General features: G+C 44.1%; 1 protein-coding gene across 3 annotated transcripts in view; it reads left to right on the forward strand.

Moving 5' to 3' along the window:
- Window positions 1–18,222, forward strand: part of MAPKBP1 (mitogen-activated protein kinase binding protein 1) — a 103,399-nt gene that overhangs the window by 18,842 nt on the left and 66,335 nt on the right. For 2 of the 3 annotated variants that reach the window (XM_026061602.1, XM_026061604.1), the window contains one exon: window positions 10,964–11,055. In XM_026061602.1, the coding sequence (XP_025917387.1) occupies window positions 10,964–11,055 (92 nt within the window). Of the gene's footprint in view, window positions 1–2,791; window positions 2,977–10,963; window positions 11,056–18,222 lie in introns of all 3 variants that reach the window. The other variant, XM_026061603.1, reaches the window with a different exon arrangement.

An 18,222-nucleotide genomic window follows, 5' to 3' on the forward strand; every position in this document is an offset into this window, starting at 1 on the left:
CCCCCCCCAAATACGGCCTTGGACAAGTGATACTTCTGTTCATTTTGTGCCAAAAATAAGTGAGAGGAAATGAAGAGAATTGGGGAAGGCAATCTTAGTACGGTGTCTTTTTTTTCCCCCCACCTCCCCAAAAGGGCTGAGATGTAGCTTTTCTTCTGTGGTTTCACTCTGCAGGGTTAACTGTAAGAAAGGCTCTCTGAGCCCTCTGTTGCAGTGTATCTTCCCTGTGTCCATGTTTAGTTTGAATGTATGTGTTGTTTATAGAGTTCAACATGAGGTGATTTAGGACTGAGCTGCTCACCATGGTGGTATCAGTATTAGAAATGCTGTGTTAAGGCCTGTGTGTTTAATTTCTCAGGAGTTAGGCAAAGTTGCCACAGTTTCCGCAGAGTGGATGCCTGTCTCTGTAATGAAGCCACGGACTTAACTGTTGGCCGTTTGTGTTCAGGAGTGGGTCCAGCTCAGGGCTTGGGCTGTGGGGTGGTGCTTTGGCAGAGCCGTGTTGAGAGGAATGCTGCCAGCCCTTGCCCATGTCCCTGTTTGGCTCTGTTCCCTCTTTGTGTCTCTCGCTTCTTGCGAGTGCTAAAGCTTGTGCAAAACGGAGGGGGAAAATGACTATGAAGAGAGCTTTCCTATCTGGGAAGTGATGATTAACAATGATAAACAGTGACCCTTACGCTTAGAGAACCGTTTGTTCCTGCTTGATTTCAAACCCTTATATGAGTAACTGAAACGCTGCCCAAGGGAGCTGTATTTACTTTCTTTTACTTCTTCCTCTCACTAAAGCACTTTCCTTGCCTCTATTCAGGCCCTGTGCATGGAGACCAATATACAGCAGCATGAGCTGCCCGCTGCCAGAAAGCCAGAAGTTGCTTCCTTTGATCTCCACTGTTGGGACAGATTGATCGGGGAGCATTGCAAGTCCTTACTTGTACCTAATCCTCTTATGGATAATTCTCCATGCTGGAGGAAGGTTGAACTGGCTCCTTTTTCTCTCCTGAAGAAAGAATCACAGGACAAATTGCCTGTGTGGGAGGGCAAAGGCATCCTTTACCTAAAGTCTGATATCTAACATATCTAACCTGCTGTCTTTACTTTACAAAAAAAAATAATGCATATGTGCAAATTGGAGAAATCTGTCCCTTGTGGAGAAGTGATGCTGCACAATTCTTGGTCCCAAGAACTCAAGGAATGGCTTCTTTGAAGCCTGCCCACACAGGATGCATCTTTTGCTGTTATTTCCCATAGGGTTTGCCTGCCCATGGAGCTGGTCTGATTGACTCCATGTGCAGATGCTCAGTCTGGAGTAAATCAGGGTTGACTCTTTATGTGCCAGCAAACCTGTAGCCTGTTTGATGTTACTTATTCTTTTTTTCTTTTTTTCCTCCTCTCTTGTTGATACCTTTGAAAGCCCTGAGATTCTGAAGGTTTTGTGAGATCCCCTGAAAGTCTGAGTTTGGGACTGTAGGGTGAGGATGACAGCTGAATGGGAGAAGGAGGAGAGGTTGCTGCTTGCAGTGTCTCCACCCAGGGTTAATAAGGTTACATGTGCCTTTCCTCATCCCTGCAGTATTTTAGAAGAAATTGGACCTTGATGTGGGCATGGGGGTGGGGAAGAGAAGATTGGAGGATCAGGCTGGTGTTAAGTGGAGAAACAGAMGGTAATGATTTAATGGTAGCTAGGTCACACTGCAGAAGCTGGTAGGAAATTAACCCTGTATATATCCTCCTTTGCAGGGTGCAGGAACAACTGCAGATGTGTGTTGCTGTCTGTGCTCGTTATGGTTTCTGGTGAAGGTGCTTTTAATAGTCTCCCACTCACCCGCCAGGGCTGTGCAACTGTGTTTATGGCCTTCCTGGGACTGCCTTACTCCAGGTGCACAAAAAAAGGAAGAGTGCAGATTCAGCACGTAGCCCCAGACAGCTGGAGCTGATGGGTCAGGAATTCAGTCCTGACAGCTGGAACCAGACTGAAAGCAGCCAGCACAGTGGGGAGGCCAGGAGGGGAGAGCAGGCAAAAGAGGGTGTGTGGAATGACTAATGCACGCACGCTGTGTGCAGGCACGTGTAGAAAGGCAGCCTGCAGAGACCTTGGGTTCCTCGTGTTCCCTTTCTCCTACCTCCCTCTCTGTTTTGATCCCTGCCCTTTCAACTGCCTGGATCATTTTTAATAAACGTGTGTGCACACCCCTGCACGAGCATTGTAGTGATACCTGGCAGAGCCATTAGAACTGAGGCTCTGTTAGCATTTCCATTAGCAGTCCACCCCATCCTACCTCTGCTTTTCTGCAGGGTTCAGAACGTAACGCTTCACACATCTGACTGATTCCAGACCTTCAGACAAGTCAGTACCTACCCTTGCCTCCCATGTGCCAAGGTGTCAGTCATCATTTACGTTGTAGGAAATTGTCTCCTCTTGTTCTTAAGGCAAAAAGATCTTTGTGGTTATTCTGGTAATCAAACTTGCCTGAAAATGGCAATTGCTCATTGTAGATGATGTTCTGATCGGGTTTTTCTGAACTGAATAAAATATGAGGGCTTGCTCTGTGTGTCAGACATAGCTCTGAATCCTTTCACCCCATGAGTGCTGCTTCAATCTGTGTGATGGATTGCATGAAAGCAGTTTGGTCTTGAAATAGCTCCTAGAGGGTCAGTTAGGCAATTGGTATGAGCTGGCAACGGTTGTGGTGACCGAGGATTATTGCAAGAGGTATGGAGACTGGTCTATCAAGGCAGAAGCATCTCGAATTGGTCATGTTTTGAAGCTTGCCTTACTGCTGTTCCTCCACAGGTGGAAGATTTTCAGTCTTCAGGCTTGTCAAGACAGTGCTCTTTGCTAGCACTGGATGCTGAGGGATAGAAAACCCAGGCTGGAGAGGAGGAAGAGGACAGAAAAGCCTCAGATTCTTTTATTTTTTTAAAGAATATATGCATATTCTTTGTGCACAGACGGACAAAAAGGAGGGGAGGCGTTGGGTAAGTGAGGGACAGAGACCAACTGTGGAGCTGAGTGGTTTTGTTGTTTGCGTGCTCTTGAAAGTCAAATGTTCCCTGCAGTTAATTCCATCCACCCATCTTCAGCCTCTTCTCCCCTCCCCTCCCTGACCAAAACCAAAGCCCTCAATGTCCAAAAAACAATCAGGCAGAGTAACCTGGGCCAAAGCCAGACCTTCGCATGTGAAGCTCAAGTGCATAGTGAATATTTCACAGCTGTGTTACAAACCCCTGAAATAAAGGCTTTACAGTGGAAATGCTGACAGCCTCTTAAGTAGAACAGTGTACTGTAATTAGCGTTCTGTGCTTAACGTGCCAAGCGAAGCACAGCAAAGCTAAATGTAAAACTTCAAGCCTTTGTTTTTTTGCAGCGGTAATGGGAGATCAGACAGCATGTTCAGACAGTAGATTAGAGCCTACAATGCTCAGCACTGGTCCCTGGAGGTTAAACGTGCTTTTTTTGCAGTGGGACTTAGAGCAGCGGGAGAGATGTACAAACAGGGCCAGCTGTGAAATTTGGCACTTTGTATCAAATTTCACTTATATAAGAAATAGACAGCTATTTCTTAAATGCTGACACTGACAATGTACAGCTGCAATACATTTTCACGTGTTGGATGCCTGAGTATTTGCTTTGCTGTGTTGCAGCACAGAAAATGTGTTGAAGCATATGTAGTAGCGCTGCAAATTCTGGGAGCGGAATACAGGGAGATAGGCATGAAAATCCCATTGCTCTTGTGAAACTTGGGCCTGATTTTGGAGCTGTGTGTCAGTATATTGCCAGCGCTGAAGCATAGTGGGGTCTCAAGTCTAGCCCTAAAAGCATTTTTCCTGAGGCAAAAGAGCAGGTGATTATGTAGCTGCTCCTCAGACAAGATGGTAACTGATTGTTTGATGACCATTGTGGTGTGCTAGGGAAGACATTCCAAAGGGTTACTTATGTCTGTGGGATTTCTGTATCTCTCACTTTCTCAGGAATGTGTGCCTTTGCACATACATTATTAATATGCCCACACTCAGGCAGCAGAAGGGTGAGGGCAGGCACATTGTGCAGTGGATGATAGATGAACTCTGATGGATGTTGTCTTCTCATGCTGACTTGATGTTGTTAGTTAATTAAATGGATTCAGATGTTACCTGTGTTATACCCTGGCCCATGGGAGGGCTTTTAAAATAGATCTTGTTTACATGTGGACATTGACTGAAGTAGCCATTCTGGAGTGGAACAGAATAATTATACTACAAGAACTCCTTCTGAGGATGCTCCTGTTCATAAATAAATGCTCACAAAGCAAAAGCAAAAAAAACAAAGCAAAAGCTAACAAAACATACAAAGGAAAGGGAGGGAGTTGAAATCAAACTGATGATTCAAGAAGAACAGAATTTCTTTTTCTGTAGCGGAGCAGGGAGGATAAACCTGGGGATAAGTTTTGAAGTGCAAAGCAGTTGGAGTTGTTATCCATGACTTTGAGCTGGGTGAACTCCGGGCTGCTGTCTGTGAATGATCTTAAAGGTCAAAAAGAGGGATAAGTGTAAGGAATTAATAGGAAAAAGAATGGAGAACAAGGTAGAAAACAATATTGTTTTGCTGTATAAACATTTTTTGCACCCACATCTTGAAAAGCAATATGTAGTCCTGGTGTTTCCTCTTGTCCATCTCAAAAAGGATATAGCAGACCTGGAAGGAGGTTCACAGAATGGCATCAGAGCTGATCGAAGATAGGGAATGTGGAATGGCTTCCATGAGAGCCAGTAACTTAGTAAGTGGAGACTCCTCTACTTGAAAAAGAGGTGACTTAGGGGTGATATTATAGCTGCCTATAAAATCATGAGTGGCATGAAGTTGGTAGATAAGGATTGACGGTTCACTTCTAGTACAAGAACTGAGGAGCATCAAATGAAGCTAGCAGAGGTCAGGTTCAAAACAAGCAAAAGAAGGTGGCTCTTCATGCAACATGTAGCAGGCGTGTGGAGTTTCTTGCCAAAGGATGTTGCAAATGCTAATCTTTTAAAGACGTACTGGATAAGTTTGTGGTAGAGAATCTTACTGAAATAGGTTAAAAACTGAGAATAATTTTGAGACTGGGAGATTCTCAGGAGGTGAGAAAGAATCAAATTTGCATCCCTGCTCTTCAACTCTTTTCATGCATTTGTTTATGATACTGTTCTTCCTGACTTTTCCCCTTCACTTATGACTGTGAATGGAAACAGGATCCTGAGCTAGCTACTGGTATCTGCTCCAAGATGGCCAATCTCATGAAGTCTGGAACAGATGTGGCTGCTCACTGGACGTGTTTTTTCCAGGCTGCAGCCTCATGCCTGTTGCTGTAGGTATTGGGACATACTGGCAGCCCTGTATACCACTACCACTTTTCTTTCCTGGGAGGTCTTTGTGCACACTGGAGAGTTGCATGTATCCTTTCAGGTGCTTTGCTACTTTATTTCTGTGCTTAAATAAATTGCATTTGTAGAGAATGTTGAGCTTTGGGGCCGAGAAGAGAATATGGATAGCATTAGAGGATAAGAAGTGAGGTGACTGAGCCAGAAAACTCTTTAATTTGTTTATAACATCTGGGTATGGAGACGAGAGTCTGAAATCCTACTGAAATCCTACTCAGTCTTTTGTATCTGGCCTGGGGATAGTGGTGGGATGAGTAGCAGTGTCATGCAGCCTACAGAGGAAACTCTGTGAGGGCTGCCTGCTGTTAAAGATGGCTTTCTCTTGGCAAGTTTCTTTTCCTCTCTTTAAGGCAAAGCCAGGCTGCAGAACTCTGCTGGTGGGCCAGCAGGCATAGACTCAAGAGTGCCCATGGGGCAGCGGTAGCAGGCTGGCGTTAAGGGTGCAATAGTAGAACTGCAAAGCTGCAGGGAGAGGCCTGTGAGCTCTAGATCAGGCTGCACTGCCACTGTGACTTGATTGCTCTCTTTGGGATCCATTTTCATGGAAATGATTTCTGTGCTAGAGGGGCATGTTTCAAGGAGGGATTTCAGGGCCCTACTGCTGCTTTCTGAAAAAAAMCAAAGAAGTGCTGCCTAGATGTGCAAGGCCACAGTGTTTGCTTCCTGTACCTGTTGCATGGCTTTGCAGTATAGACAGATCCAAAGGGATGCAAACTATGGGAAGGAGGAGAGTGTTTGCAGGGAAGTGAAGAGCAGGATGGGGGATATTGAGCTGATCCTTAAGATTTGTGTTGTCCTGTTCTTAACATGTGGAAACAATTGCTTGTGGTTAGTCTTTCAGCTTCCCCAAAATAGCAGAGAGCTTGAACAAGTAAGGAGCTGCCCCTCTGAGAGCTGGGAGCAGCTGGTCACACATCTTGTTTCCTGAAAAGACGGACAAAACTGGCAGGGGTCTATTTAGACCAGCCTTTCTGCAAGGATTATCTGTGCTTCAGTAGTAAGGCAGAGATGCCATGGCTTAGTTGTGCAGGTGTGGACTTTTCTTCTCGCAGTGTGGGACAGTGCTGAAGGGAAGTGATGGCTGCTCTCTGCTCTGACCTGCAAGTTCCAGCTGGGGCTGTGCTGCAGCAAAGCCTCTCCCTGCAAAGGCCTGGCTGTACTGAAGCCCTTTCAGCAGCTTGAGTTGTGCAGTTCAGGACTGCTCATCCGATCTTAGCAGGCAGAGTGGATGTGGGAGCTACCTAATGGTCTCGGGACCTGATGTACTGGGAGCAGGAGAAGTGATCTGCTTAGGCACTCAAATTTCTTTACCCATTTGTGTAACACTGAGCAGGCAAATTTAGATTTTAAGCCTCTAAAAATGGAGGTTTTGCAAGACAGGGATTCCTAGTACTTCTGAAGTTCTGTTTTCTATTTTTGGTGCCTAACAGTTTGTTATTGAGCCCTCAAATTTGAAAAAGTTGACCGTAGAGAAATGGAGATGGGGTAGTTATAGGTAGCATGGTTATAATTTAAAGTGAATTCCAGAAGCATGTTGCTTATGAGTACATTCTGTAACACTTGCAAATTACTTGGAGATCCTTGACTGAAAGTGCCAAATATTATTAATAGAAGTTTCAGGATGAAGTAATGAATGTGGAAAGCCAGCCTCCTTTCTGTGCCTGTAATTTGGGGCATGAAATTATATGTTCAGTCCTGCAGTCGTTTCTGGACTTGGATGAGAGTGGTAAGGTGGCCTGTTTTTTGGATGTGAAGGTCTGAGTAAGCAGTGATGTGTGTGATGATTGTGGGAGGCCAGCTGGGGCACTCTGGGAGCTATTCTTAAAGCGCACCCTGGTTTCCCAGATCTGCAGTGGGACTCTCCAGGTCCCACTGTTAGCTCAGGTCAGACTTGGGAAGATGTGCCTGGGAATTTCCTTCTGTTTGGGACGTGCTGATGTACCACCTGGGTGACCTGCATGAGTGACAGTGGTTCTGCCTGGGTAGAATGGGGAAACTGTGCTTGTTAGATGAGGAAGTGCTTTCCTATCTTGTCCTAAGTCATAATTTCAGAAGTGGGATAATGGCAGATCTGTACTGACAAATTTGCTTTCCCTGCAAATTTTAATTCCAGATTAGGAAGTAAATGTTAGTGCACTCCTGCCCTCATTAGCTATATTAATAACTTCTTTCTTTTAGCTGGTGAGTTGAGAGGAATCCAGTTTAAACTGCATTGTTACCTATCTTTTTCCTTCTGAAACTTTTTTTCATCCTTCTGTCAAGTTTTCTGAGTGATTGTTTCTTGCCCATATGTCACCTAATCCAGCGGTTGGTCATGGAGATAAAGCTGTAGGGTATTGTGGTCAGGGAGGTGGGAGTGGAGCTCACAAGTTTCATAATGCCCAAGTTTAAATTTGTGCATACTCCTTTTAGAAGTAAGTTGTTTTCAATGTGCAAGGATTATCACACTGAGGTGTTGTAAGAGCATCTATTGGATAGGCCCAAAGGGTTGCCTTTCAGACTCTCTACAGCAGGAAGGGTTTAAAGCTAAGTTTAGGAGCAAAAGAGGAGTAGCCTTTTCCAGAAAGTTAATTATGAGTCTCTGGGCACAGATATCTGTTCCTGCAGCAGTGGATCTAGCAATACTGGCAGTATGACGTTGACACTTGTTATCTTTTTCTAATGGGACAAGTGATCTGTTGGAGGTTAGAAGATACTGGCAGTAGACCAATTGGACCTGAAGATGGGCTACTCTTTTTGCGTTGAATTGTGTGCTGGCCACCATAGGAAAGAGGTAGACTCTCTATCTCCTAGTATCAGCACAAGTACAGCCTTCTGGCAGAGCAGTGTGGGGCCTCTGTGGAGCCTAGAGTGAGAGAGAAAGCTGGAGCAAGAATGACATGATGCTGATGGTGGGGTGATAGTGCCTCCACCAATGAGTTGGTGCTCTTGTTCAGCTTTTCTCCCTCTTAAAAGCTACTAGATGTGAGGACTTTTCCATAACTCCAAGTAGAGGATGGATTTAGGAGGTACAGTGGGGTTGATCTAGTTGCCAGTGAAAGAGGCCATTTTTTTATTTTCCCTGGCTCTGCTCCCTGTGGCTTCCCTCGGTATTTCCCAGGCTAGTAAACAGAAAATAAAAGCCACAAAAGGGTTTTCTGCTTGTTTGGCTTTCTGGGGAGGCAGCTGCCATTGCAATACTGGTGTAAGGGAAGTGGAGGGCAGGTGTCACTGGGATGAGGAAGGAGCAGTCCCTTTCAGAGGAGGTAGCTGTTAGATCAGCTCGGCTGCAGCCTGGGACTGCACACTGAGAGGCTGAAGGTATGTCCTTGCAGAGCGAAAACATATCTGTTGGTGAAAGTAGGTTGCTGAATTGCCACTGAATGCTGTTAGCTGCATAGCCAAGGTCAGATAGTGCCCTTTAGGACAGTTACAATTACAGGCAGCCTGAGCTAAAGCCTGTGCTGAGCAGTGTGAGCACAGCATTGCTAAACTTGTTTGCTGCCAGCATCAAATAATTGGTGTCTTATCTAGATGGGAGCACTTGAATGGCACGTGTCTCTTCCGCTTCCTCCTTCACTGTCAGGAGCGTGGTTTCTATAGGACTTAAACCTCTGTTAGTTTGGCTTGGGAACTATGTTCTGAACTTTAATCTCAGCAGTACAATCACTGGATTCTTCTTTATCCATGCATATGTGAGGTTGATTTAAAAATAAATGTGTTCAGAAATATTGTAACAAACATGGAAGAATAGATACCCTCCTAGCCTCCCTTCTTCCTGCCCCCCCTGCACTTTTTTATTTTATTTTATTTATTTATTTATTTATTTTTTTAGGACTATTGAGTTGAAGCAAAACTATTTCCTTGCTTTGCTGGTGGATTTGTAGATGCATTTTTAATAGCATGTTTTTGCACTAAATAAAAATCCAGTGGAAGCTTTGTAAAAGCCATATTTCTAGAGAGATGCTCATTTTGCAAGGGAAGGGGACAATTTTGTGTTCTCTCACATGGTCTCAAAACATCTGGGCATATTATTACTGAAAGAGAAAAGAAGAATGGGGACTGAGTTGCTCCAGAGATTGGGATATAAAATCTTTCACTTTCCATGTCACTGGTTTTAAGCCAGTCCAAATTGGAGATAGTTGAAGCACGGATGGCTCACTTGAAGTGAGCTGATGGACCCTGAGCCCTGTTCTACCTGTGGAAGCACGGTAGCTCTGTGTATGATATTACTTCTGTCGCCTTCTCTAGTAACCTGAGCAGTGAGCCCAAAGAGACCTCGTTTTCACACCCTATAGTTGATTTCTTCAGGTCTGGTAAGCTGTGTTGTCAAGGTAGTGTGGGGAAGCCTGCTCTGCCTCTACATCGCTGTGCACCATGTTGGTATAAATATGTTGGTCTTCAGGGCAGCTATTAATGATAATAGTAATTATTACAATAGTAACTTCTTGTGCCATGTCCATGCCTTCAGGCCTTAACCAAGTATAACTTAGATGATGATAATTAAAACCAGAAGATTGTGACCCAGTAAAATCCATGAATTTGGCAGGGACAGCAGTACTGAGGAGGAATGTATGCATAAAATATACAATAAATAAAATCAAGCTGTGGACAGAGTAAAGGAAAGAGAGTAATTTTTGTCTGTCAGAACAACCGCAGGGCTGAGAACAGAGTTCTCAGAAGTTGAGTCCTCTCATGCCATGGACTGGATTTTGTGCAGTGTAATCCCCTAGCAACCTCTTGCTTCAGGGAAGTTGCTAAATTCTAATGCTTCCTCTGCCTGACAGCACTCCCCAAAATGTCTTCTCCCCCCTCTGGCCCCATCAGCTTTTGTTTTTGCTTTTCCCAGCTTCTTGCTGCATAGGCCTGACTGTGAATTTCTGTATCCTCCAAATAGCCTTTCACAATTGCATTTACTTTCTTTCCTGAAATAGTTGAGGTCTTTGCTCAGGGGGAGAAAGCAAGTGTATTTTGGGTTGCTGTCTCTTGAATGGGCCATTGTATGTGAGCTTGTGAACCCGGTTATGTGAGCTGCTCCCTCTCTTGGGATACCTGCGGAGGGCTGCACTGGTCTGCTGGATGTGGCTTCCAATTCAAGAACTGCAGGGAAAAATTGATATTCAGTTCCTAGGAGTATGGGGCTGAGACCAGACTGGACCATCTACCATAGGAGGGGGAAAGATAGAGACCAGGTCAGCCTGGAAAAGACTTCCAGTGAAGCACTCTGGAGAAGGTGGTTTGCTGCTCTTGTTGGGAGGATGGGAATCACAGGGCAGCGAACGTGTACCCCAATTTCTCACTCAGTACTAGCTGTTGCTTGCAATGCTCTGCCTTTGCATTGCTTTGCAGTACTCGTAGACAAAGAAATCAGGAGAATAGTAACTCCTTTGCTGTACTTCAGCGCTATGCTAGTATGCCTATATTAAGAACGATTAGTGTCACTTCTATTACTGGCTGCTTGTTGGTGATTTCTAGGAGGTATGGTGGTTCTTGGTGCCAGTGTGAACCAGACCATCAGCATCTGCATGGGTCCATCTGAACAGCGCTCATGTCTCATGATACTTCCTGTTTTCTTTTTTGCATATACTAGGTGACCTTGGAAAAAGTGTTGGGGATAACCGTGTCAGGAGGCAGAGGATTAGCCTGCGACCCCAGAACTGGCCTCGTTGCTTATCCAGCAGGGTGAGTCACTAACCATGCTCTTCAAAGCTAAGGTAAACCAAGACTGATGTGTCAACATAAAGATCCAGGGTGTTTCCAATATGGCCTTTGATAGGGAGACTATTAACCATTCTTTAGTCTCTCATCACAGGAGAATGATGAGACTCGGCAGTGTTAGTTTAATTGGCATGGGAGAGGGATTGCCTTTTACCTCTCAAGTTTTAATCGAATCCCTTTTAGCTCTCCCTCCTCTTGGTCTAAACTAGGTGTTAAATACATTCTGGCCTTTTTAACTAGGCTCCATAGCGTGCTAAACTTGTACATAACTCAGTGGGATGTTCAAGCCAGTGAGTACCTAATGGTGCAGGTGATGCTTTCTATGACTTGACAGCTGATGGTGCAAAAAGCCTTCTTGTGTTTGTCCTGTGATTTATGGCTTGCCATGTTCCTCATCCAAATGTGAGAGAGACTTCAGGCTGACAGCCTCTTGCATGTGGATTCTCTGGAACGCAACCCAACTATCAACCTCAATCTAAGTCCAAGTAGAGACATCCAGAAGGATACTTTGGACAGCAAAAGAGCTACCAAGAAGGAGCTGAGGGATGGAGAGGTGACTGAGTTGCATGTTTAACAAAAATCATAGACATCCTGGGACAGATCCTGGTCTTGCTGAAGTTAGAGCTTACCCAGCTCACCCAGTTTTCTAACCAGCTCTCATGTGTCAGTGGAGGAGCAGAGCATGTCAGAATTACTGGTCTGTGGGATGGGACTCGTCTGAAAGAGAGCAGCCCCTGAAAATTTTTGAAAGGAGTGTGGAAGAAGCATGTAGAGATCTTGTAATGGATGGCATGAAAAGCAAGGGAGAAAAATATTTTGAGTGGGGTGGTATTTACCCTACCAGTGGAGGCATGGGTATTAGCTAGAAAGATATGATACCATAATGGGAATAGACTGGGAGAAGAGTGACTCTTCAGGAAGAGCCTTTACTGCCCAATGTAGCGCCACATAGAGATATTCCAGCCAACTCTAAACTGGATCGTGGAAGGCCATATGAACTTGGCTCTTCCTCTAAGCTAGTTTGTTGGCTTTGCTGGTCAGCAAGCTGTAGGGCAAGAGGGAGGGCAGTACTTCCAAGTGGCGTAGGCATACTCTTAAGACATTAAAGATGGAATTGGAAGAAAGGAACTTCTGCCAAGAATAATAGATGGCATTTTCAGGTGTACAGGAGGCAGACTAATGACACTTAAGGATTCTGTGTTTGTTGCTGAAATGAGAGTTGGGGTTGGTAAATCTGGCTAGAAATTTTTGCCCTTCCCTAGTTCTAAAAAACAGTTAATGCTTCCTGTTAGCCATCAGCCCTGCTTTTTTTAATCTGAGGTCTATGGGAGTAGAAGTGCACTTTGTATAATACTATCAACTATGAACAGGTCATTTTGATTATAATGTCTGATTGATGTTTGATTATAATGGCCAAAAACCAAACACGGTGGAGATGCAGTCTCAGCTAGGTAAGATTTATCTGATCAACGAAGCATCCAGGCTGTGATGACTACAGGCTGCCCTGCCTGCTCTGTTGTCTTCTGCCCAGTTCATGCCCTCTTCTGTCAGGAGCCCTAGGGAGCAAGGTTTCTGTGCTTCATTAGCATTCATTTGCTATGGTATGGAGCCATGTCAACATTTGGAGCAGTGTCAACAGTAAAGCAAAAGAACTTTCAAAGGAACTTCACCTGGACTTCTGAGAGCACCCTGAAGGTAAATGCTGCTGAGCAGACCTCAGTTTGTCTGCCTGCTCATAGGGTTTCTGCAGTGTGTTGAGATGGACTTCTCCAGCTGAGTCTTATAGGGCCTTTCTCTTCTTCTGTTACTGTTTTTTTTTTTGGTTTTTGTTTGTTTAAGTTTTTTATGTTAAACTGAAGACAGTTTGAAATCTACATCTGCACTTGACCATGTCCTTTATGCTTGAACTCTTTGGAGACCGGCAAATATATTTCAATGTGTTGCCTTTTCCTCTGCATTTCTTCTGACACTGAGTATATTCATGCTTGAAGAGGGCAAGGAGAAAAAGAAGAAAGCAAGTGCAATAAACTGAGGTGCTTTGGGCTGTTGAACAACTAAAGATAGAATAGTTTTGTTAATAGCAGTCTCATCTGATGAGCTTGTGTGTGCCAAACATCAGTGTAATCAAACATGAGGACTCCTGGGCGTTCTTTGGGGTAATTAAAAAGTTATATGGGTCCTTGGGGCTTTGCAGAGGAATTCTTCTTCTTACTTGTTGGTAGCACCACAGGATCTGGGCAGGAGACCTATGGAATATGCCAGATGTGTGTTTAACAATGTTTCATCTGACTTGCTGCTTTTGTGCCACAGCTAGCCTGTTTTATGATGCTGATGTGATTTGTTGCAATTGAGTCAATCTTTTTGTGCCTGTTTGACCTAGTATTTGTTAAGGAGTCAAAACGTGAGAAGGGGTCTGGTGCAGATCTTAAGCTGCAAGTTCATTTGTTTTGTTGCTGCTTTTTTTTCTCCTCCATTCTCATTTCCAGTGAATTTCTCATCTGTATGATTTGCAAGAATCCTGGCATTACTGTTTCATTGGCTTTATTGATTTTATTTATTTATTTTTGTTCCTATTTGTTTGAATTTACTGTACACTGAAACCTCTCAAATAAGGCTGATGTAGGAAGCTGAGTCTGACACGTGCACAGTTGGTTCATGACCTATGCATGCAACTTGGTCATCTTCAGCTGGCTTCCGGGTGCTCCAGTGATTTCCTCAGCCCTCTGCTCATCTGCTGAGGTTTAGCAATCCTGACACTCACGTGCTTTTTGCTCCTCTGTCCTAAACCTGAATGTTGAATTTATGCAACAGCTCTGTATTGTCCTGAGAACAGTTTCAGCATACCTAGGTTCATTTGGTAGTGATCAAAGCAGGTGCCACAGCCATCCTGGCTTCACCCAGACCAGGCATAAGGATGCTTGTGTGAATGGGGACTTGAGCATTAGAAGCTTTGGGTTTTTTTGAGCAGAATCTTATTCTGGTTTCTGGTTTGCTGAAATTATTATTACTTTCTTTTAATACCATTGCTTTTCTGGGTTTTCTTTTTCCTGGAGTCTCTGAATCTCCTGAAAGAAGCAGTTGCCAGTGCAACCCAAGCTCATTCCAGCTCCACAATGGTGCCAAAGAGCTGAGTGTTACCCTTCCCTTCTCAGTGTTTTTTGAGCCTTTTATCCTTTCTCCCCTCTGACCCTAATGAGGCTTTTGCCCCTGCAGTGTGTGACAGCATTGCTTGCTCTGGTAGTGTTTTGGTGGGATGCTTGCATTACAGGAGAGCTTTTTCTTCATGTCTCCTATAAAGGCTAAAGGCATGGAGTGCTGCAGATATTCTAGGCCACCGCTTTCATATGGGGCTCTTGGCTTGGGAGATATGACAACATGAGAGAGAAAATCATATCCCCCTGGATGGTCTTTCGTCTGCCACCTTCGCTTGCCTGTTCTTATGCTGACAAGTGAAATAAATCCAAAGTTCCTGAAGCTTGGCTCTGTTAGGGTTGTTTATCATGCAGCGTGTAGCAAAGTAAGCTTTGCAGGGGGCTGGGGAAAGGGGAGTGTTGAATTTTTTTGCTGTTTGTGGCAGCCTGATGCTCTGTCCTCTGGTTTGTTTCCCCTTATTTTTCCCTGCCCCTCTTTCCTTTTGGTTTATTCTCTTTTTGCAGTAGCTGGTTGAGGTTCTGTCTCCTAGAAACAAGAAGGGAAACAAAACTAAGAAAATCCTCTAAGATTACTGATGGCTAACATTTAAAAAAAAAAAAAAAAAAAAGCTTTGAGGGGAAAAATATGCCTATCTATTTAAATTCCAGACCAGCTGCTCTGATGGCTTGAGTCAGCTCATTTTTTGTGTGTGGTGGTGGCTTTCTTTTGTTTTGTTTCCTTTTTTGTTTGTTTGGTTGTTTTTTTTGTTTGTTTGTTTTAAGCCCGCAGGTCTGTGTGACTGACAGACTTATTTTGCTTCTCTTTACTCCTCTCTTCTTGGCTCACAGCTGGTTGTGATAGTTGGCTGAGAACCTCCTCTTCTTGTGAGGTACTTTGGGGAGCAGCCTGCACTTTTTTCTCTGTAGGAGAAGAAATTAATGCTTCAGACTGTTCAATGTGCAATGTCTTTTAAACACTGTTCTGTTATGTTCTGACCAGTTTAAGCCTCTCTCCAGCTCTGCTCATCAATTCCCAGCTAATCTGAGGGAAGTCAGGAATTTTTCACGTTAGTGGCCCTTACGGGGAAATTGATATTCGATGCATATTGTTAGTGTGTGTAATAAGTTGACTGGTCTTAAACAGCATATTCTTCCCTCCCCCCCCATCTCTTTCCCTGTTCTCTCCAGCATAGCTTTTTACATATAGCAACTTCTGCTCAAGACAAATGTGGGTGAATCTTCTCTGAGGCACTGTGAAATGAGTTTCCTCAAGGATTTCTCTCAGAATTGGCTCTAGCCATTACAGACACAGCCCCCCTGGCTTGCTCTGTGCACATGCAGTACTTTTGCTGAACAAATGATGTGGAAACGTCCATATTCCGTACCATTTAAGAATGAATTACCTATGTTTGCAGATGGGAGGGGGGAAAATAAACAAAGAGCTATATGATCAAACTTTAAGATAAAAGAAAGATTAAGTCTTTTCTCCTGCTTTTTTTGCCAAAAGATCTTGTCTAAGAGCAAGACCTGTTCTTGCTTCAGCTTTATCACCTTGAGTTTATCTGAGTTAGGACTATTAGTATTCAGAATTGAGTACTGGTACTGTGTGTTTAAAATTGGAAAACTGCATGGCTGCCTGGGTCAAATTTTGTTTTACCACTGCTGTGCTATGCAAGCTGGACACTGGTGCAGCAGTCTCGCACGTGCCAACCTGCTCTGGAGCAGAAGTGAGCTGGCCATGGTTGCTTGTTCTCCTTCCACCTCTTCTCTCCTCTTCCACCTTTCATCCTCGGCTGATTTGCAGTACTGCACGCGAACCTCTTGAACTCAGTCAGCCCTCTGAGTCATAACCTTCGTGGCTGCCTGTCGACTAATCCAGGGAAGTAAGTGTCAGGTCCTGCACCAACAGGGCAGTGACAACAGCCTGCGTCACAGCAAAGGGACACAGGAGAGGAGCACAACAGGAAATGAGTGAGTGAAGTTTAATCCAGCCAGGAGTCTGCTCAGCACGTGTTGAGCTGTCTCACACAATTGAGTGGTAAATTCCGCTGGAAGCTGAAAGAGTGAGGATTTTTATTTATTTTTTTCTTCCAGAAGTGATTATTGGTTTGTTCCCAAATACCTCTTTCCAATTCCAAAAGACAGACTGTAAGGCTAAGCAGTTTCCAGCCATCCATATGTGGAGTCTCCTGGAATGTTTTAATCAGAATTTTCTATCATTGTATAGATAACTTATGTTGTGTCAACCTATCAGCTTAGAATGATTTCCCTTTACCTTAAGCTGCATTTAACTCACAATGGAAGAATAATAACATTAAGGATAAACATTACATAAGTTTGCCAGGCATGACAGGTGTATTGCCTTGCTCTCTTTCTTTCCTCTTTAAAGGGGAAGGATTTGGACACTAGGGTGCTGGCATGAATTGTAATAGAGATGGATCCAGTTGATGGCTGCTGGCGATGTAGGAAAATTCATCCTATACTCTTCTGAACTTGAATCTATTGCTGTAAGAGTTCTGACCRTAATGGTCAGGTTAGAACTGGTTGCTAAATGGGCGATGAAATCCTAATTTGTAAGGCAACAGGTTTTCCTGCCTTTCTTAAGAGCATTTTTTTTCTAAACTAATTAATCACTTTTTTTAGACACCACAATGGTGGTTGCCTTTAGAAAGCTGTACGTATGTAGGAGGAATCTACTTCTTTATAAACCCTGTGTGTCCCTTGGTATGTGTGCAGTTTGTGCAAAGTTCTACTGCTCTGGGTAGACACAGTTTGTTTGTTTGTTTTTTTTTCCCACTCATTTTGCCCTAACGCAAAGGGCAATGGGCCCAATCCCAAATGCAGCTTGAGTGAGTACAGGGACACTGGAGTACTTTAACTGCTGAGTTGCCAGTAGATAAATCCAGTTTTGCTGGTGCTGGCTCCTTCGATTTTACTTTACCCAGACTTCTGAGGGAGAATTTCTGAGCCTTCTTTGTATGTTCATTTCTAAAGGTAAATCACGTGGCATTGTAAAGACCATAGAAGCCTACCCTAAAATGAAGAGGTATCTTCATATCTCATCTATGTTTTGAAGTAAATTTCAGCATCTCTGGCCACAGCAGAGACAGCWTGCTTTGTCCTTTTAAAAACGGGATGGTCTCCTTTCAAGGGTTGAACCTCTTTCCCCTTCCCTGCCTCCCAGAAATCTGGAGTGTTGTTAATGCATTCCTTGTGTGAGGATACTGTGCTTGTACATGCCATCTGGGGAGATTTTCCAGCTGGCACAACTGTGGTGGACCCAGAGAGGAAGATGAGAAAGTCCTCTTCATTTAGACTGTTAAACACAATTTGAATTAAAGAGCTATGACTGCAGCTGGGTCTGAGTTGGGCCATCACAACAAAGCAAAACAAAATTTTCTGTGCCAAAAAGGGAACAACACGAGGTTTCAGTGTCCTGAAAGTGGCCAAAAAGATGATGAAAAGTGACCAAACTCTTCCCTCCCTCTCCCTCCCCAGTAATAACAGATCTCTCAGAATGAAGTAGGGGATGCTTCGTTTCTCTCTTAAATCTCCCTGTCTTAATTACTGACTGGAGGGAAAGGACCATATCCACACTGAAGCACAAAGACCTCAGGTGCAAAACATTTACTTTAGCTCTTTGCTTTTGTTAATGTAGATGAGACAGGAAGGGTGGGCTGAGGAAGGCTAATGCAGTCCTGGCTTCTGGCAACTGAGCACTCTTTGCACTTGAGAATGGAGATCCCCTTGCAATGGTGCTTCATCATCAGCCCAAAGAATTAGTAACTTGATATATCAAGTTGCAGAGGTGGATTTAAGGGGACTATGGCCTTTCCCCTCCTCTACTACTGTTGGCCTGTGAGATTCATAGGTACAATCATGCAATCCTGGAGCAATTACCCCCTGGTTCTGCCCTCTTCTCAGCTAGATAGCAGCTAGGTCTGGTCCTGAATCCCCATCACTGTGCTTCAGGCAGAACAGACCCTGCCTAGTGGAGTAG

This window comes from Apteryx rowi, unplaced genomic scaffold, assembly GCF_003343035.1.
Source record: "Apteryx rowi isolate R43461 unplaced genomic scaffold, aptRow1 scaffold_183, whole genome shotgun sequence".
NCBI lineage: Eukaryota > Metazoa > Chordata > Aves > Apterygiformes > Apterygidae > Apteryx > Apteryx rowi.